The sequence below is a fragment of the Geotrypetes seraphini genome, chromosome 12 (genome assembly GCF_902459505.1).
Source record: "Geotrypetes seraphini chromosome 12, aGeoSer1.1, whole genome shotgun sequence".
NCBI lineage: Eukaryota > Metazoa > Chordata > Amphibia > Gymnophiona > Dermophiidae > Geotrypetes > Geotrypetes seraphini.
In genome coordinates, this window is record NC_047095.1 from 23,613,425 (window position 1) to 23,634,803 (window position 21,379).

Genomic DNA, 21,379 nt, shown 5'->3' on the forward strand with positions numbered 1-21,379 from the left:
TAGTGTGTTTGTGTTAGGTACAGTACCTAACATGGGCACTAGACACATATTCACACAACACCAGACTGAGCAGGCAGCCCTACTCTTGCCCTTCTATCTCATTTAATCGAGGCTGTGGAGCTGTGATCAACTGATCCAGCAAGGAAGCCCTGAACAGCTAAGCAAGCAGGACTCCCCAGAGCCGCCAATCAGCTGAGCTGGCACGGGGAGAGTAGAGCCATGATTAGCTGAACCAGCTCTTCTCATGCCAGCTCAGCTGATTGGTGGCTCTGGGGATTCCTGGCTCAGCTGTTCGGGGCTTTCCCTGCCAGCTCAGCTGATAGCAGGTCCAGAGCCCTAATCAGATGAGCCAGCAGAGAGAGCAGAGAAGGAGCAGAGAAAAAAACCCCATGAGCTGACAGGACGGATGGGGGGGAGAGGAATTGTGCCTATCCCTTTGCTCTTCTGAGAAGCAACCAGGCACAGTTCCTCCCCTCTTTTACTGGGCTGATCTGCATAATTAGCATGAGCATATCTGCATGCTATTGTGCTGAGCATAGCCCGGCAAAAAAAACCTCTCCCAACCTAGCTTTTGTTGCTGGGTTGTGTCTGGAGCTTTGTGCATGTTCCACAATGTCAGTGACTTACTGCCATTTTATGAAAATAGAAATAAATTCTTTTGATAAACAGCTAAATACAATTTTCTTTGAATATAAATACTTGAAGAAATTACTTTACCGATCCACTTTAGTATTAACATTGTTCATCATTTGCTACACAAAATCATTGCTAATACCATCTAATTATTTGGAATGCATCAGTTTAAGAAATATATTTAGACGTAATGATACACATCTTCAAAAATATAGCAAATGCTAAACAAACATCACTTCTGATTTGCATTTTATTTTTAAAAGTTTAAAATGTTTTCCATAAAATCTCTAGCTAGGATTACTTTAATACAAAATCAAAATAAATCTTGTGAAGTGTTTTCCAGACAGGGCTCTGTTCTATGATCTGTGATTTTGCCATTAATATTCTGTCACGAATACTGTCGATATGCAATTTGCATGTGGCCTTAAAGAAGAAACAAATACAAAGCAGCACGTTAATCTTGGAATTAAATAAATACCACAGATTTTGTGAAATAATGGAATTTAAAAAAATCAAATAACACAACTTCTTTGGAAAACTGGTGCTCGTAAATTAATAGCATTTTAAAAACTGAATATCACAACTTCTTTGGAAAATCGGTGCACTCTTTTAGCTATATGGAATAACACATTGAAGAATGTATTATAAATCTAGTCACTGCTGGTTGGCAATATGTACTTGTAAGTGTTGTTTAGCTGAGTGGACATTATAGCAAAACATCTACATGCAAACAGGCAAAAAATTAGAATCTAGCTTAAAATTCAACAGATGTAAATGGGATACAAAACAATGATATATATATTTCTTTTATAACAGCAATATCAAATAATTGGAAAATTAGAGCATTTGTTTTTTCTATTTACAGACGTGTCCAAGCTCTAAAAACAAGTACCTATAAAACAATATACACTTTAAATTTTAGTTTTATTTAATTATATTTAAATCATTTTATAGTTTTATTTAATTAAAAACAATCCAGGCAAGAAGCCGGGAAGAGAATCAGTTGGACTGCTAGATGTCCACGGGATAAAAGGCGCTCTCAGGGAAAACAAGGCCATAGCTGAGAAATTAAATGAATTATTTGCTTCAGTCTTCACCAAGGAAGATGTGAGGGAACTACCAGTACCAGAAATGGTATTCATTTCTGATGAATCGGAGAATCTCAAACAAATCTCTAACACTGGAAGATATAATGGGTCAATTTGAAGGTCGGAGAAACTCCCACCACTGTTCCTATCAGAAGGGGCTGGAGAGTAAGTAGCACCAGTTGGATTGCCCAAAGCTTTAGAGACGATTAAGCGACCAACATTTCTGACGAGATCACTGCCTCTGAATAGAGCGAACCCTTCAGTAAGCACCCCAATCCTACAGGCCAGCAGCTGTCATAAGAGTTATCCACTCGGAAAGCCGAAGAAGCCAGCCCTGGCAGAGCCTCCCCCTGAAGCCACCAGCTCAAGCTACTGCAAGCTGGCAACATCCAGGGGAGCGGCATCTGAAGGGGATGATGTGGAGACCACTGAGAGAGGAGGGACTCATGCTTGCATGTGCACTCTGGCCCAGGGGACTGCCTCCAAGGAGACTGAAATAGACCAAGAACCTGCAGATAATTTTCAACATAATATCCATCCTGCGATCGTGAGGGTCCTTAAACCTCACTCCCCCATGACTAGGGAAGGTTGCGCGTCATGGCGGAATCTACCTCAGGCTGTGCAAAAACCTGCTGAAAATCAGGATCCAGGGGATAAAGCTTAGACATAGCATTAGAAGGTTGGAAAGAACTTTGAGGTAGCACATGGTTCTGAAACCAGACAAGGAGCTGTGGACAGGATGGAAAAAGGCACATAAGAATGGTCCATAACCAAAGCATGAGAAGAGGAAGGTGGAGAATCCAAATGGAGCTCTTTCAGAACATCAGCAGTAAAAAGGCAGACCGAACCCTGCTTAAAATCTGTGACAAAAGGGTTACCACCTAAATCCGGACGCTCAGAGTGGCCAAGCTGACCAGTCCCAGCAAGGGTATCAGCCGGATCCACTATACAAGCAGTTTCAGGATGACAGAAGAGACATAATATATGCAACCACTGCAATCAAGGTCAGCCACAGACAGATGAGAGAGCTCTGACACAGGCGCAACAGACCGAGAAAGACCTAACACCCCACAGTTCACCAGCTAAACCAAATGCCGCTGCTCTTTCAACTCCCCAAAACAACCAGCAACAATCAAATCTCATCCCGCAGAAAAAAAACTCATACTCTTTGTGAAATCCTCGAACAAAATGACCGGGTTGGAACTGTGAGGGGCTGGAGGGACTAAAAGAAAGACAATTAGCAGGTAAGGACCTAATTTCTCCTTCTTTAGCATCCCTCCAGACTGGCACAGAAATGGATGGGACATACCAAAGCAGTACCCATCATGGGTAGGACCCCCGAAGGGCCGCCACAAGAACATGCTCACCAAACACCGCATCCCAATATGCCTGAACATCCACACGGTAGTGTTGAACAAAGGTTTGGAGAGAAGACTAAACCACCGCCTTATAGATATCCACTGGAGATACAAGAGAAGATTCAGCCTATGAAGCTGCTTGACCCCAAGAGGAATGAGCTTTGAGAAATTCCAGAACATGCTTCCTTTGGAGAAGCGATAACCTCCTTGATCCAGCGTGCAATGATAGCCTTGGAAGCATCATCCCCTTACCAGGTCCGCTAAGAGGACAAAAAGACGATCCGACTTATGGAACTTCTGGGTCCACTGAACATAAGAATGAAGGACCCTATGGACATCCAACTTGCGCAACTGCCTCTGCTCCAATGAGCCCTCCCGACTACCCAAGACAAGGAGGACCACGGACTGGTTGACATGAAATGGTGAGACCACCTTCGGAAGAAAGAAGAGAACCACTCCCTAGAGAACTCCAGGAAGGCCTGCAGTTCTGAAACACGTCTCATGGAAGTAATGGCCACCAAGAATATCACCCTAAGAGTAAGGTCCTTCAAAGTACAGGCATCAAAGGCTCAAATGGAGGATGCACAAGCACAGAGAGAGCTAGATTGAGATCCCAGGTTGGAACCGATGGCTGAACTGGTGGCCAGAGCAATTTCGCAGCTCTCAAGAACCGAATCACATCTGGAGAAGGGCCTGAATGCTTACCACGCAAGAAACCGTGAAAAGTAGATAAAACGGCAATCTGCACCCAAATGGAAGACCAGGCAAGGTCTCGCTCGAAGCCATCCTGCAGAAACTCCAGGATGTGAGGCAAAGAAGCTCGAAGGGGAACTACGCCATGTGCGGAACACCACTCTTCAAAAAGACGCCAAATACGGACATAAGCCCGAGAGGAGGAAATTCTCCGAGACCCTAAGAGAGTGAAGAGCACCTTTTTCGAACATCCCTTCTTCCTTAGGTGAGCCCTTTCAAGAGCCAAGCCATAAGGCAAAAAGGACCCAGATTGAACAATGGAATAAGACCCTGAGACAGAAGAACAGGTGAGAGGGGCAATGGGAGAGGATCTGTCACTAGCAGATGAACCAGATCTGTGCACCACGGGGGCCTGGGCCAGTCTGGAGCCATGAGAATCACGCGGCCTGCTTGCTGGGCAATCCAAAGAATGCTGGCCACCACAGGCCACGGAGGAAAAACATTCAGCAGGCCATCTGTCAGTCAAGCCTGCACCAGAGCATCCAGTCACTCGGCCTGGCAATCCCTGCGGCAACTGAAGAACCTCGGTGCTATGGCGTTGACACTTGTGGCCATGAGATCCATGACTGGCCAAATCCCAGAACTGAACAATCAACTTGAAAGCTTCCAGCCCGACACTGGTGAGAAAATCCACCATGCAGGAAGCCGAGATGTCATGAAGAGGAGCCTCCACCCATGAGGAGAGATCCATAGCAGATGACTCTTGGTGCCCTCCTGACAATTGACATAGGCCACCACTGTGGCATTGTCTGACATAACTCGAACTGACTTGCCCTCCAGCAAGGACCAGATTTCCACCATTGCTAGCTGAATACCTCTGGTTTCCAGAACATTGCTTAACCAGGATGCCCTGAGCCGAGCGACCAAGATGTTGAGCTCCCCCAACTAAGGAGACTGAAGTCCGTGTGAAGGACTGTCCACTGGGGCTGATCGAGACTTACTCTCTGAAACAGATTGGAAGACTGGAGCCACCAGCTTAGACTGCGCCAAACTATCCCCTGAAGTGGGACCAGCAAGTCCAGATCGTGAGACTATAGTGACCACTGCCGAAGCAGCACATACTGAAGAGGATGCATGTGAATCCAAGCCCACCGGACCACTTCCAAGGAGACCGCCATGGACCTTAAAACCTGCAGAAAGTCTTGCACCAGCAGACATCAGCAATCCAAGTTTTCAAGTTTTATTAGGATTTTATATACCGCCTATCAAGGTTATCTAAGCGGTTTTTACAATCAGGTACTCAAGCATTTTTCCCTATCTGTCCCGGTGGGCTCACAATCCATCAGACAGTGAATCTGCATCTTCAATTTGAACACCCTGGCCTCTGGAAGGAAAACTCCCAAGCTGGTGTCGAAAAGAACGCAGAGATACTCCAAGCACTGAGACGGAGAAAACTGACTTTTGGACAGGTTGATCACCCAGCCCATGGATTGAGGAATCTCCACAACCCGAGCCGTGACCCAGAAACTCTCCATGATTTCGTTAGAACCAACCTATCGTCCAGATAGGGGTGCACCAGAATCTAATCAGAGATTTATGGGTAGTGCTATACCTATATAGGTTCAAGGCGACTTACAAAATGAAATGAGAACTGATAGGAGTAGTAAAATGGAATCTTAGGAATATTTTACAGCATAGGTATATATTACAGCAAGGAGAAGCATAAACTGAGATCATTGGGAATTGAAACGACTGAGATGTACTGTGCGATTGAGGGAGATTGATCCAACTCTAAAGTATAGCAGGAGGTACATTAAAGGAACATAAGGGGAGGAGCACGTGTGACAAGTCATTATCCGGTGATAGCAGAGTACTTGGTTCCTTGGGGTAATAAAATGAAGAGTAGTGCCATGCGTCTATGACTCTTAGAGTCTGTTGGGTTTGGGTCTGGTTTGGTGTAATGGATGTTGGGTTTAGTTGTCAGTAGAGTCAAAGACAAAGGTTTTTAGTTTCTTGCGAAACTTGGTGTAGTTAAATTCAGTTCTGATGTTAGTTGGGAGGTAGTTCCAAGCTTTCACCCCAGAGAATGTGAATATACATTTATATTTGAGATTTTTTTGTTGTGGGGAGGTTTAACTGTATCCTTTCGAGATTTATGGGTGAGGCAGACCATGCTGAGACTAGGTGAATAATGCAGGATGTTTCAAATCTTATTCGTGATGTGAAGGGCAGCCAGTGAAGTTGTTTGAAGTAGTTAGAGATTGAGTCATATTTTTTCAGTCTGAAGATGAGTCTTTTTGCCATGTTTTGTATGAGCTGCAGTTTGCAGATAAGGGTAATAGTAATGCCCATGTAGATGGAGTTTCATTAATCTATTTGAGAAAGGATCAGCATCTGCACAATCAGGGCAAAGTGTTGTTGATGGAGGTAGATTCTGATTAATCTCAGTTGTTTCATGGAGAAGAAGGTTTTCTTCCAGAGGTTGGAAATTTGTGGCTGCATCATAACATAACTTTATTCTTCTATACCGCCATAATCAAACAATTTCTAGGCGGTTTACACAGAAGGCTGGACAATCAGTGAAATACAATTAATTAAAATACAACAAGTTTCCTAAAATATTCAATGTAAAATTTTGATTAACAGCAATATCCTCATTTAGGAAATAAATTTGTCAAACACTGACTTAATTACTTTTGGAAATGCAGCATAAGACAACATAACTCCACCAAGACAATTACCCCACCAGGACTGCTGCTTACTTGCTTGAAATGCAAAAGTCCTATCCCAAAAAATCTTGTATCTGCAGCCAGTAATTTTTGGATAAGCAAATACCATGGAGTCCAGGATTCAGCCTAGAACTTTGGAGGATTTGTCAACTACGAGGGTATTATCTGACTGAAGAGTGATGTCACCACAACCATAATCTTGGTGAGGGTGCACGGCATCGTAGCTAGACAAAAGGGAAGCGCACAAAACTGATAATGCTCTCCTAAAACTGCAAAGCATATGAAGCGTTGATGAGAGGCCCGAATAGGAACATGCTTATGTCAAGTCGAGAGAACAAATAAATTTTCCAGGCTGTATGGCCAGAATTACTGATTTCAGGGTTTCCATTAGAAAAGACGGAACCCAGAGAACTCTGTTGACACCTTTGAATCCAAAATGGGCCGAAAAGACCCCTCTTCCTTAGACACCACGAAGTAAATGGAATACCTGTTGGTGTGAATCTCCTGAGGTTCAGCAACATGATCATTGTCTAATGAAAAGCCCTTCTTTTCCAAGTTGCCTGACTAGGAGAGGAAACGATCTGGCAAAGGACGAGAGAACTCTAGAGCATAACCGTCCCAAATCCCCTCCAGGACGCACTTATCCATTGTGATCTTGGCCCATCCCCAGTAAAGAAAAAAGACTCCCGCAACAGGGCTCTGACTGGAACCATGTGAAGGACCCACAACAAATGCTTTGGAAGAAACCTCTTCTGGAAGGAAAAGAGGATGCACCCTGGCCAGGGTGATACCTACAAAATCCATTCAAATGTCCCCAGGCAGAGCCACCACACGAAACCTGGTGAGGTCGGTCGTCCAGTGTGTTGTTTTCTTTTTTAACTTTACTAAGGCACATTAGAGACACTCAAGGCCTGAACCAGCTTATCCAACTCCTCCCCAAAGAGAAAGGAGCCCCAGAAGGGAAGCTAACTGAATTTAGCCTTAGACGCCACATCTGCCGACCAACCCCAAGCCACAGGATATGGCAGGCTGCCACACCTAGAGCCATGTACTTGATTGAGGCTCCCAAAAGATCATACATGGCGTCAGAGAAAAATGAAGCTCCCAGCTCATCTTAAGAACTTCCTGATCCACCAAGGACCAGGCAGCTGCTTCTCAGTCAAGAACACTCGCAAACCACCAGAACAAAAGTCTGGGTCACTGGACCGCCATAATTCGCCACCTGGACAGCCACAGCAAAACTGTATTTAAGTAGAACTTCTGTCTTATGTCCTGAGGATTTCTCAGGGCCAAGCTGCCTTTCACCAAAATGATATGTCTGCGTGCAATAGCCGAGACAACACAGGAAGACTCAAAGGTATCTCTATCCCCATCTAGAATAGGGTAGAGTCTGGCAACGGACTGCATCAATCAAAAAAAGGGCGTCTGGAACGTTCCATGGAGCATGCAATATATCCTGAATATCCTGATGCATAGGGAAAGAGCGGGTTGCTGAACAGATCCCTCTAAGAAGAGTATCTACCACAAGAGGAGATCCTCTTCAAAGTGCCTCTTCAAAGTGTAAAACTGAAGATGCCTGAAGAATGAGCTCCTGCAACTCTTCCCTAAAAAAAAAAAAATGCACACAACATGCACGTCCTCACCAACCGGCACCTTAGAAAAAAATTTCTATCCAAAACAGATCTGGAAAATCCTCCCCAAGATCCAAGTCCCCATCCGGAGGAAACGGATCAGCCAGAAAAAAACCTCGTTCCAAGACACCCGCAACTGCTTGGACAATGGTAACCTTAACAGGAGACTGAACGGGTGGCTGTGGAAGGGAAAGACACCCCCCCCAGATGACCCCTGGAACTGAAGCAGGACCCCCAGCCACCTGTCAATAAGTCTTGCACATGGCTAACATAAAATCAGGGCTCAACAACCCTGGTGGCAATCTAGAAATCATAGCATGAGCAGAAGACACTTTTAAGACCTGTTCCTGACTCTCTAAGACAGGAGGAAGGTCGCCTGAGACAGTGGGCAAAATGGACACGTTTCCCGCCAAAACTGAGAGAAGTGCCTTTGCTAAACTGGCACCTGAAATCAAATGCAGCACTGAAGCCAAACTTGACCCCCGCCGCAACAGAAACACTGCTAGCAGCCCCAGCTGCAGCGACAATGGAATCCGCAGCCTACCCAGCGGTCTGCAAGCCCGAATCTGCTGGACCGCTGGCAGCCGAGGAAACCCAGATGTGGGGGCAGGTGATGCCCGGACCTCACCTGCCGCCAACACTGGAGTTTCCTCGGCTGCCAGCGGTCCAGCAGATTCGGACTTGCAGACCGCTAGGGAGGCTGCGGATTCCATTGTCGCTGCAGTGGTGCACTCTTAAAAGGGTGCGCCAGGTCCCCTTGAGGCAGCTGGAACATTTCGTGCACCCGCCAGCCACATCCACCGCTCAGTGCCCACATAAAACACACTTGTGCTGCTTCTTTGAAGCACTCATACTGAATGTACCAAAAACCCATGTACAACAACGCTAAACAAAAACGGCAGCCTCAGGACCACTTTATGCTCCATTTATTTCTTGTGCCTTTTTTTTAAACTTCTCACAGCTTACCAACTGTCTCAAGTTAGAGCAGACCCCACATGGCACTCTATACTGTAGTCAGTGCCAGTATAGGTTACAAGGCATACCGTTGAGGCTCCTCTAAACACAGAATACTTGGGGAGGGTAAATGGGGGGAGGGACTCAACCCTTTCGAGTGTGGTACCCCCAAGGTTGGTAGGACCCCCCAAGAGGGTCCCAAAACTATCTGGAAAGCAAAAGGGACCAGATAAATTCCCTAATCAGATCCAACAGGCCGAAAACGAACCTCAGCACAGACTACACAATCTTACCACTCCACCTGTTGGAGACTGAGAAAAGGCTGATTGTAAGAGGGACTGCACAGCCCACTTGTACTGTAGCCAAAAGTTAGTGTCTCAGTCTCCATTGGCTGGCAGAGGAGTTAAAACCATCCGTTTCTGTGCTGGTCTGGAGGGACACTAAAGAAGTGTTGGATTTCTGTAACTCCGGATTGCAGGTTGGGATTGAACACCTAGTGCATGGAATCCGGAAGGGATATAACAGAATATGCTGCCTGCTTGTCCTGGGATAAAAATATGTACATTTTTACCCTAGGATATTTTATAAAAGGCTCTACACGTTAAAAAAAATCCCATAAAAATGATCACTATTATGGATCAAAACTGTGGAATTCTTTACCTTTACAACTAAAAATGGAAAGAAATTATGGAAATTTTAATACATTGATAATCATGGCTTTTTCAGCTATCTTTTTAGTATTTTAAGTTATTTATTGTTAAGTGCTTAGGCCTGGGTAAGATTGGGCTATTGGAGATGAGGGAAATAATTGTATGGTCATGTATTTTTATTGTAATTGTCTATATTGCAAAATGTATGATGGAAAACTATATTTGGATAAATAAAACAAACCTACCTTGGCTATAGTTAGCATAAACTTAACAATGTCAGCTGTGTTGTTAACTGGAACTACACGTACATTACTACCTAAGAACCTGCCAATCAGAATTTATAAAGAATGTATATAATTAGTAAGAACAAAATACAATGACACAACTATTTAAACATTTTCACTCAAAGTTGCCTAATTTTATTGAGCTATGATCACATACAAGCCTTAAATTATATTTTTTAAATAAACAATTTATACTTTTCCATACATCCAGGATATGAAACAAAATAATTTCTCACCCTGGCAGTATACAGTGTAAATTGCCTGCTGAGCTATTCACCAATGCTTTTCTTCGCAGCTATAAACACTCAGCAGTGGACTTGGATATTATTAGGAAAGACCTTGGAATTTGTGATATACTGTCTTTGAAAGAAGTTACTTAGCTGTAATAATTGTTCTTGGTAGAGAGCAGAATTAATCGGACATACATTTGTTGGTACTAGAATAGGAACATCTCTCCCTCTGCTCTCCCAGGGGAAGATTCTCAAATTCACAGTAAAATCTGATGCGCTGTTATTGCGGCCGCTACTGTAACGATTTCAAAAAGGCAAGTCATTCTTTAAAAACCACGCATGCAAATGATGTTGGCGGAGGGTTGCTAAATTTGCATGTTCCGATCACTGGTGATAGCGATCGGCACATACACAGAACTGAAGATTGGCAGGAGGGATGCTAACTTCCTCCGCCCCTGAGGTCAAGCAACCCCCCTCTGGCTGTGGGAGAAATACCCACTTTCTCCTGGTGCAGCTGTCAAGCAACCCCCCCCAACACCACCCTGCCAGTGGGAGAGCCCACTCCCGCCGCCAAGCAACCCCCTGACAGCACACCCAGCAGCAGGAATTCCCACTCCCTCCTGCCCCTGCCGTTATGCAAACAGCCCCCCGACACCTCCCCAGCAGTGGTAGAGATGCCCACTCCCGCCCCCCTGCCAAACAACCCCCCATGACAGCGGGAGGGATGCTCCCTCCCTCCTACCACCACCGTTGTACCCCGACAATCCCCCGCCCCCCCTTGTTTATGAAGGCCGGCCTGAGAGATGCCTCCTACTTCTGGCCAGCAAGCCCGACTCTTCAAAATGGTGGGCCTTCCCCTCCCCGGTGCATCCTGGGATGCTCCAAGGAAGGGCTTAAGGCTCTGATTGGCCCAGACGCTTAAGGATCCTCCAATCTTTTTAAATTGTTAAATAGATGGAACTGAATAAGTAATTTGTGTTCTGAAAGAATTGAAGTGTTACATTATATTGTTATATTTTTTTCTTTTCTATTTTTCATTGTTCTCTTTTACCCCTTAGTTAATTTTAGCATTTACAGCATGTTTAAGTTTCCTTCATTTTTTCATGGCTCCCAAGGCCTACTTAGGCCTAAGCACCAGTCAGGGAATTTTTCCATTTTTTGTGAAGAGATTTTTTTTTTCCATCTCTCTTAATTGAGCTGTTTGATTTTCCATTGGCTATTTTCTCTTTGATGTCTCAGAAAATTCCCACTGGTTTCAAGCAGTGCTCTAGATGCAACACAGTCATCTCTGGGATTGATGTGTCTAGGTCCTGATCAGGTGGCCTCTAAATTGTGTTCTCTTTAAAAATGCAGAAAAGAAGTTAAAAGAGCAGAGATGCTCAGCACAAGAAACTTTTTGGCACTTTTAAGATCAACCATTGGTCCCCATGGCTGGAGGAGCTGCATCGGAGGGACGGCATGACAGCAAATGAAAGACCCTGATATAATACATTGATCAAAGGTGAAGAAACCCCAACATTGGTCCCCTTTGTAGCACAGTATCCGGAACCCTGGGTCATTAGCACCCCCAAACGTGTTGGTGCTGTGAGAGCAATTCCACCTCTTTGGAGTCAATGCTAATTCACCAGCGTCCTGACCGCTGGAATCAGCCTTCCGATTTGGCATAGACAACCTCGCAGGCTGTCCCCGAACTGACAGTGTTCTGTACCAATGCCTGCCTCCAAGGAATGGTTCTGGGCCATGCTACAGAAGTAGTTGGAGCAGATCTTGGCCTGGTGCAATGCCAAGGCTATGAGAATGTAAATGCCATTACCAGCTGATCCTGGAGGCTCACACTTTGTCTGTCACCCATGCATCAACACCAGTGCCTAGAAGGGGGCTGGTTTTGACCTTGGAAGAGGCAATAATACTATCCATCCCATCAGGGGAGGAAGCTCCCTCACTGTCCAGATCAGGACCTACCCCTTGGTGTTCATGCCCTAAGTCTAGACATCCGTCTAGTCACTTGAGGTAAACACAATCTCAGCTCTCTCCGGAAGGTCTATGCTGAATCTGAATCCAATTGTTCCTGAGTGTATGACATAGGACCAGAGGTCTCAGAGATGGTCTTCTGTGGTCTGCCTTCAGATCTCTCCCCACCTCAGGAAAGAAGAAAGACCCTACCAGAGAAGCTCTCCCCTTTGTTGGATTTTTGAAAGATTGAGGACAAGCCCAGGGCTGCTGGAGTGGAGGAGTAGCCTAATGATTAGTGTAGTGGTTAGATCTTGGGAAACCAAGTTTGATTGTGAGCCCACTAGGGACAGAGAAAGTACTTGCATATAAAGTGTACAGCACTGCATATGTCTAGTAGCGCTATAAAAATTATTATTGGTAGCAGTAGTGGCTGCTAATTTGGACATCTTCAATTATGAGGATACCCCTAAGGAGGCCGTGATAGTGCCTATGCACAACATCCTGCAGCAGGCACAGATGAAGAATTGGGAGACCCCTCTCTTTTTGCAGCCAGTTCCTAGGAAGACAGGTTCCATGTATAGAGTCGTACTAGCGGTCTGGACAATCAAACTACTGGTCATAGAAGTAGATGATTTTCAGAAAAAATATATTTTGGACGTACTTTTCGAGAATGGACATTTTGCCACTGCTGACTTTGGGCGATTAGCACCCTACGTCCAAATTGACCTTAAGACTTTTCTTTTGATTATGCCCCCTACAAATTTACCTTGTGGGGCAGACAAGATGGACTATGCAGGTCTTTATTTGCCGCCGTCTACTATCTACTAAAACACCCTAAAACATTCAATACAATTGTGCTATGTTCATTTACAAACCTCCATGATTAAATTGAATCCTTACCTCTGCTGAATACCGAACATTACACTCCATTCCTGAGGTCCTTGCAAGGGTGCTAAAAAAAGCAAGAAGCTATTTCGATGAATGCTTATAAATTTCTCAGCTCTTTCCAAAAATGTTTCCTTTCCTAAAAGAATCAGCTCCTGGATGTTCACGATTAAAAATGCAATACCTAGATAAGAAGACAATAAAAAACTATTTATTGCTTACTTTTTTCCCATTTTTTAATTCTCACTTTTGGATTCCCTCATTCCCTTTTAGATAGCCCTCATTCACCTAGGAATGCTTTCACTGAAGATCTTGCAGAAGCCTCCTTCGAGGTGCACCCTCAGTACCACCATAGTAACAGCAATCATCTTTATACCCTCCTGAGGCCTCAGCATTCCACCTTAATGGTGGACTCAGTCGAAACAGTGCCATCTGACAGGCAATCCAAACAAAGATGTCCTATGCTGAAGCAATATGGCTTGAGTGAGGGGGCAGTGTCAACTCTTCTTTCAAGTTTAGTTCTTAAACTACAGTACCAATCACAAATCATTCTCATACTGCACTCTGTAATATACTGACTCTCTTATATGTGCAATTTTAACAAAATATTGAACTCGGTGCCTCCTTATATAAACAAACTCTGATCTTAAACAATTATCTGTTAACTACAGAAATTCCAGGACAGAAATCACACTTAAATAAAACTTTCTATTGATATAGGTTAATATTTTACTGTACCAGAGAGGGAGAAAATAATGGATCCAGTTTCCACAGAATCTGAAAAGCGAACTCTATGGTGTTGACTCTGCAAAGATGCTGCCACTTCATGATTCTGCATACATTAAAGAAAAACCCAAAGTACTGTTGTACTGTAGATGAAATACAGTCTGTACAGAGGAAAAAAGTATATCTTATGCTATAATTATTGATAATGATAGCTAATGTAATGCTAATTCAACTAAATTACTTACCTTAGTGGATGTTCTTCATGGACAGCAGGATCATAGAACGGCAACATCATCGATAAAGCTTTTTATATTTTCAACAGTTAAAGCCTTTAGTTCGTTCAGTATCTCTCAAACATTTTTAGTTCTGGCACACTAAACGGAGCAAATGTTTTTTGCGGCACATTATAATCTAAATTATAAAATTGCATAACCAACAAAAAAGTACATTTGAGAATTATTTATTTAAAGTTCTTTAAGCTACATATGGGTAATTATAACAACAGTGACACTAAAGTAGATAGAAAAGAAATGCTAATTAATGCAATGGATGTGCTCGTTTATGAGTGCAAATAAACTCAACAGTCGACAAGCAAACACACATTTCATCTTCCACTATCTGCAGTCCTTCTCTTTGTTTCAATTTAATTTCTGTTAGAGCTGAAAATCCAAGTTCGTAAAGATAAGAAAATACAAATGGTAACAAAGTCTTGATTGCTTATTTGCTCACGTTAGGATAACTACTCCATAAAAAATAAAAATAAAATTATTTGCCATTAGTTTTCAAGGACCAATCACATCAAAGAATGATGCTTGTCTGGGCGGTTGTATCCTTATGCACACAGATGCTCATAACATTGACAGACTCTTGCATACACAACGTACATGTCATCTATTCTAGTGTATACTTATGTAAGGAATTTTTAAAAATTCTGGAATCTCTCACGGCATACCCCTGTGCTGTGGCACATAGTTTGAGAGACATTGCCTTAGTTTTACTATGCATGTATAAGTTCCTGCACTGCATTGTTGGGAGCCAACTCTGTACTTTTTGTAGCTTAAAAAAAATTCAGCTCCCCCTCCCAATTTGCAGTTTCCCCACTCACAAATTCGATTACTCACAATTTTTTTGTGCCGGATTTTTGGCCCCAGACCTTTACTCCCTCCTGTGTCCCCGACCTTACATGGTGGTCTAGCGGTGACACGGGGCAGGAGTGATCTTCCTACTCTCCTGCCCCGTGCAGAGCCGTCATCAAAATGGCTGCCGTGAGTTCCCATTGTAGTCTCAGGATCATGCAGATGAGGTGATGAGCAATGCGAAGGACTCTCCCCACCATTGGCCACGGGGGAGTACAGGCCATCCGTTGGCCAAGGCTGCACCCGAGCATCCAGCTCCTTGGCCTGAAAATCTCTGCACCAACTAAAGAACTGTGGCACTTTGGCGTTGACACTCATAGCCATCAGGTCCATGATCGGCTGGCCTCAAGCCTACACAATCAACTGTGGTACTGAGATGACTTAGGAAGTCCGCCTGGACATTCTCCAGTCCCGCAATGTGGGACACCGAGAAGTCCAGAAAATGAATCTCTGCCCAAGCCATGAGCAGAGAAGTCTCTTATGCCACCAGACGACTCTTGGTTCTCCCCTGACAATTGACTTAAGCCACCACCATGGCACTGTCCGAGAGAACCCGAACTGACTTGCCCGTCAGCAACATCTGGAATGCTAGTAACGCCAACCAAATGGCTCTGGTCTCCAGAACATTGATCGACCAGGACGCCTCCTCCAGAGACCAGCTGCCCTGAACCAAGCAGCCAAGACACTGAGCTCCACAACCGAGACTGGTGTCCGTGAGAAGCACTATCCACTGAGGCTGATCCAGACTCACTCCCTGCACCAGATTGGAAGACTGCAGCCACCAATGGAGGCTACAATGAACTAACCCCCAAAGAGGAACGTAAGAGTCCAGATCGTGGATCTGAGGCAACCACCGCTGAGAAGAGCATACTGAAGTGAGCGCATTTGAGCCCAAGCCTACCTGACCACGTTCAGGGAGGCTGTCATCGACCACAAGACCTGGAAAAAAATCCTGCGCCCGAGGACACCAACAATCCATCAGAAAGCGAATCTGGGACTGCAACTTTCACACTCAGGCCTCTGGGAGGAATACTCTCCCCAAGCTGGTGTCGAAGAGAACCTCAAGGTACTCCAGGCACATAAAAACATGCACTACTGCTACAAAAGCTGGAGAGGGCCAAAATACCTCTAAAAAACGCTGCCTTTTTGCTTTTTATTTATTGCTTCAGTGTTTTGTAGTTCCATCTTTAAGATTGCATTTTTTAAAGATATTTTGGCCCTCTTCAGCTTTTGTAGCAGTAGTGCACGTTTTTATGCGTCAAGCTTATCGACGCTTTTGATGCCCTTTGGGCTTTGGCACGAGTTTTTTCTGTTAAATTCCCTGTCGGCGTCTCTCTGCTGTTGCAAGCAGAGGAATAAATCCTGTTATATATCGAACTGTAAGCTTTAAAAGGTACCCTTCCTTTATACCTTACTGTTTTTCAAATAAGATGTGAGGTTAGAATGTTATTAACTTTATTTAATTGGTTAGTATTAGTTTTATACAATTTTGGGTCCCACACTGCAGATCGAATTCTCAAGCAAAGTTTTGGGCATCATTATTGACTCTACACTTTCCTTTAATGATCATCTCAACTCTCTGGTAAAAAATGTTTTTTTTAGTCTTCACATGTTAAGGAAAGTGAGATCCTGCCTGCTTCCACCAACAACATTTTGCTGTCCTTGTACAATCAATCATTCTTTCCAGACTGGACTATTGTAATTCCATCTGTCTAAGTCTAACTAAGAAAAATCTTCAAAGACTTCAGCGGATCCAGAACACTGCGGCTAGGTTGATCTTCGCAAAAAGCAAATTCGATCATGTTTCCTCGCTTCTGTCAAAACTTCACTGGCTTCCGGTGATTTCTAGGATTCACGTTAAATGTATCTGCCTAATTTTCAAGATCCTACATGGCATTCTTCCTCCCCTAATCCCACTATCCTGGAATTCTTCGAGCCCTGACACTACCAGATCCGCCCACATATTCAAATTATCTTTCCCCTCACTAAAAGGTGTCATGTATGCAGGTAAATTAGGGAAATCCCTTTTCTTCAAATTCACTGACCTTTGGAATCACCTCCCTGCCCCTGCGGAACCTAGGCTCATTCCAATTATTCCAAAAGCATCTGAAAACCTGCTTTTTCTCCAAAACGTAAAGCTATCTATTTAAAATGTAAAGCTAGCTATCCTCTTCATAACCTCTAATTTCTTATTATGTCCTTCCCTCATTTACTGAATTACCTGTAAACCGTTTCGAGCTCTATCTTTATGGAGATGATGCGGTATACAAACTTAAGGTTTAGTTTAGTGTTTCAGAGACTGACACCCTGTTATAGAAGACTTTTTGTCTTTTGACTATCATTTTGGTTTCCTGAAGAAACAATGAAACGTGGCACATCGAGGCCAAAGAACTTTACACAATAAGTGCTGTTTAAAAGTTTTTGATGCTTATGCACAGTATTGTATTACTAGAATTGGAGCAGAAGTAGATTTTTTATTGAATACAGTGTAATCTCATGGACTAAATGCATTTAGATTGGAAATGTTTCTTCTGATGTTGTCACATAGATTGAGATTGATTAGTTTAACTGTTTTCTACTGATAGGACATCAAAGTTACCAGGATAATAGACGTCAAGTATACCGGGGAATCCCTCTGGGTGAACCTTGCCAGGGGTAATGACAACATAGACAAAGAATTAATCGAAGACATCGAGACCATCACTCTACGTGGAGACACTGTGCTGTTGGGGGACTTCAATATGCCTGATGTAGACTGGAACAAACTTACCGCTACGACCAGCGGCAGCAGGTTACTAGCATCCATACAAGGAGCATGCCTCACATAGATGGTATTGGAGCCCACGAGGGATCAGGCGATTCTGGACCTGTTACTCACCAATGGAGACAGTGTCACAGAGGTTTCGGTAGGAGATGCTTAAATTTAAGGGAGCTAAATTCCAGAGCATGGGAGATTTTGTCTATGAGATGCTGCAAAACCAGGACACGACGGAAGATGTGGAGGTACTGTGGTCGGCTCTGAAATCTACCCTGCAGAAGCAACCAACCTCTACATACAAACCGTGAGTAAAAGACAGAGAAATAATAGACCCCAGTGGTTCTCCGCAGAGATCTCGGAACTAGTAAAGCAGAAGAAAAGAGCATTTGTATCCTTCAAACAATCACAACAACCGGAAACTAAAGAAGCCTATCTGTTGAAATCTAGAACTGTTAAAACAGCAGTCAGGGAAGCCAAACTCTGGATGGAAAAAAATATAGCTAGGCATGTTAAAAAAGGGGATAAATCATTTTTCAAGTATGTTAGCGACAGAAAAAAAGAACACTGATGGGATAGTATGCCTCAGGAAACCTGACAGTAACTATGTAGACTCGGACTCAGATAAAGCCGAACTACTCAATGGCTACTTCAGCTCAGTCTTTACTTGTGAGGCACCGGGATCCGGGCTGAAAATGCAGACAAGGGAGTGCTCGGAGGACCCGTTCCGGGACTTTAAATTTACCGTGAGCAGCATCTACCATGAGCTATTGAGGCTAAAAGTGAACAAAGCCATGGGACCAGATAATCTACACCCCAGGGTACTTCAGGAATTAAGAGATGTCCTGGCAGAGCCATTAGCTGCACTTTTCAATCTTTCCCTAAACAAGGGAAAAGTCCCCTTGGACTGGAAAATTGCTAACGTCATTCTGCTCCACAAAAAGGGATGCAGGTCAGAGGCTGATAACTACAGACCTGTGAGTCTCACATCAATAGTGTGTAAACTTATGGAGACGTTGATTAAAAACAGATTGGATATGATTCTGGATGACGAGAGGCTGAGGGATCCCCACCAGCATGGATTTACGAAAGGAAGGTCTTGTCAATCCAATCTGATAAGCTTCTTTGACTGGGTAACGAAACAACTAGATAGGGGAGAGTCCTTGGATATAGTGTATTTAGACTTCAGTAAAGCCTTTGATAGTGTCCCGCACCATAGGTTATTTAACAAAATGGATACAATGGGACTAGGAGAAACATTGACTGCATGGGTTAGAGACTGGCTCAGTGGTAGACTTCAGAGGGTGGTGGTAAATGGTACTCCCTCAAAAACGTCGGAAGTGACCAGTGGAGTGCCGCAGGGCTCGGTCTTGGGTCCAATACTATTTAATATCTTTGTACAAGACCTGCCCCAAGGACTTCGAGGTAAGATTACATTATTTGCCGATGATGCTAAGCTATGCAATGTAGTGGACAGTGCAACCGTGCCCTACACTATGAGGCAGGAGCTATTTTTACTGGAAAAATGGTCAAATACTTGGCAACTGAGTTTTAACACCAAAAAGTGTAAGGTTATGCACTTTGGTAGCGGTAACCCCTGCAAAACATACACCCTGAATGGTGAAACCTTAACAAGAACTGTCGCAGAACGGGACTTGGGTGTAATCATTAGTGAAGATATGAAGACTACCAATCAGGTGGAGAAAGCTTCAACCAAGGCTAGACAGATGCTGGGTTGCATCCGAAGAAGTTTTGTCAGCCGAAAGCCTGAAGTCATAATGCTGTTGTACAGGTCCATGGTGAGACCTAATCTGGAGTACTGTGTTCAGTATTGGAGGCCACATTATTAAAAGGATGTGAAGATAATGGAATCGGTTCAGCGAATGACCACTAAGATGGTCTCAGGACTCAAGGATCTCCCATATGAAGGACGTCTAAGCAGGCTGCAGTTATATTCTTTCGAGAAACCCAGAGAGAGAGGGGAGACATGATAGAGACGTTCAAATATTTTACAGGCCGTGCTGAGGTGGAGAAAGATATCTTTTTCCTTACAGGTCCCATGGCAACAAGAGAACATCTGCTCAAACTCAAGGGTGGGAGACTTCATGGCGACATCAGGAAGTACTTCTTCACCGAAAGGGGGGTTGATCGATGGAATGGTCTTCCACGTCAGGTAGTTGAAGCCAGCAACGTGCTCGACTTCAAGAAACAATGGGATAAACATATGGGTTCACTCTGGGGAAATGCTTAGGGGAGGGTTCTTTTAGGGGCAGGGTTCTTTGAATGGGCAGACTTGTTGGGCCGTCAGCCCTTTTCTGCCGTCATACTCTATGTATTCTATGTAAATGGTGCTATTAGGATATTTATGTCACCTAAAGATGAAAGATGCCACCAAAAGATCTATGTCAAATTGTGAGACAAAAGATTAATAGTTCTGTCCCCGATCCAGCAAAGAAGACATCAGTTGGACATTTTTATTTTGAACAGAAAAGCAAATAAGTGGACAGCTCATGAAAATGAAAGACATAACAGAAATATGAGAAAAAATGTTTAGGTCCACAGTAGATGATTCTGTTTCCTAGATAAATATTTTTTTCGGGAGGGGGAGGGGGGCGGAACCAATGACTGTATTTTATCGCAGGAATCAAATAAGCTTAATGAATCATTTGAATGGCTCTCAACTCAGGGGCAGTGAACTATATAAGCTTCTGTTATTCAAATAACAAATAGAAATGTCAGTTAAGCACAGGGATTTCTCAACCCAGCCCTCCAGTCACATTTATGCAGTCAGGTACCTGCAGAGAGGAGCTAACAATAACTGTCGTTTTCCAGTGGTTTTTCTCTTTCCCGCCATTCTCCATCTGCCCCCGAAAATCCAGTACGTCTGCGCAGCACAGCTTGTGAGGCAGAGCGCATGCGCTGTTACACTGGCGACAAAACTTGTGCGGCTATTAATCATTAAAAGGGGGGATAAAATGGAAGACACTGCCGAAAGCGGGTTATACTTTAAAATCTTCAGTATTTGCCTCTCTATCCTAACTTTCTTTGTTTCGCCGGGAGCCAGACCCGCTGGTGCGCAGCGAGTGTTGTGCACACAAACTGACCTGCTGGTGCGGCTGAGGGAGGAAGGGAAACTGCTGAATTTCTTGGGGGAAAGAAGAGGAGCTCCGGCCAGCAGGGGCGGGAAATGCTGGACAGCACGGGGGCGGAGAAGCAGTAGGGAAGGCAAGAGATACTAGCTAACCAGTAAGGTTCCTAAGGCACTCCTGCATTTACCCCCAGCCCCCTCCGATCCAGCCTAGAGAGTTGCGCGGGGACAGAAATCCCACCCATCCCCGTCAGGATCCTCTCCGTCCCCGCAAGGAATTACCTCCATCCCCGCCCATCCCCATAAAAAGCAGCAATTACTTCTGACAGGATCATCAATTCCACAGTTTCTTTTGCTGCTGTTTTCCTTGTGGAATCTCTTTGGTGGAACCCTTTTTTTGTTTTCTGTTCAGGTAATTAACTTATAAACCCCCTCTTTTACTAAGGCTTAAATGTCCATTATATTATATGGACGAACCCTGCTTCCAAAGCCTTCTATCCCCGTGGGAGTCCCGTGGGCCAGAGGGGGGTCCCAGTGGGTTAGGGGGGATTCCCATTCCCATGCAGACCTCTAATCCAGCCTTCTC

At 44.2% G+C, this 21,379-nt stretch overlaps 1 protein-coding gene across 1 annotated transcript; it reads right to left on the minus strand.

The window, feature by feature from the left end:
* Positions 1-378: 378 nt before the first annotated feature.
* C12H1orf146 (chromosome 12 C1orf146 homolog) lies at positions 379-20,985 on the minus strand. Its single transcript, XM_033916999.1, has 5 exons — positions 20,501-20,985; positions 13,827-13,920; positions 13,104-13,272; positions 9,982-10,060; positions 379-1,056 (listed from the first exon to the last, which is right to left on the minus strand). Exons 1-5 carry the CDS (start codon positions 20,564-20,566, stop codon positions 931-933), a joined length of 534 nt encoding a protein of 177 aa, XP_033772890.1. The 5' UTR covers positions 20,567-20,985; the 3' UTR covers positions 379-930.
* Between the last annotated feature and the right edge of the window lie 394 nt (positions 20,986-21,379).

What these genes read in the sequence shown, in the direction of transcription:
- C12H1orf146 (XM_033916999.1), bottom strand. Translation starts at nt 20,566, where the DNA reads ATGGAGAATGGCGGGAAAGAGAAAAACCACTGGAAAACGACAGTTATT. An exon ending in TTGTTAGCTCCTCTCTGCAG is followed by an intron (nt 13,921 to 20,500) that starts GTACCTGACTGC and finishes TAATGTATGCAG; the next exon opens with AATCATGAAGTGGCAGCATC. An exon ending in CATTATTTTCTCCCTCTCTG is followed by an intron (nt 13,273 to 13,826) that starts GTACAGTAAAAT and finishes CTTCTTATCTAG; the next exon opens with GTATTGCATTTTTAATCGTG.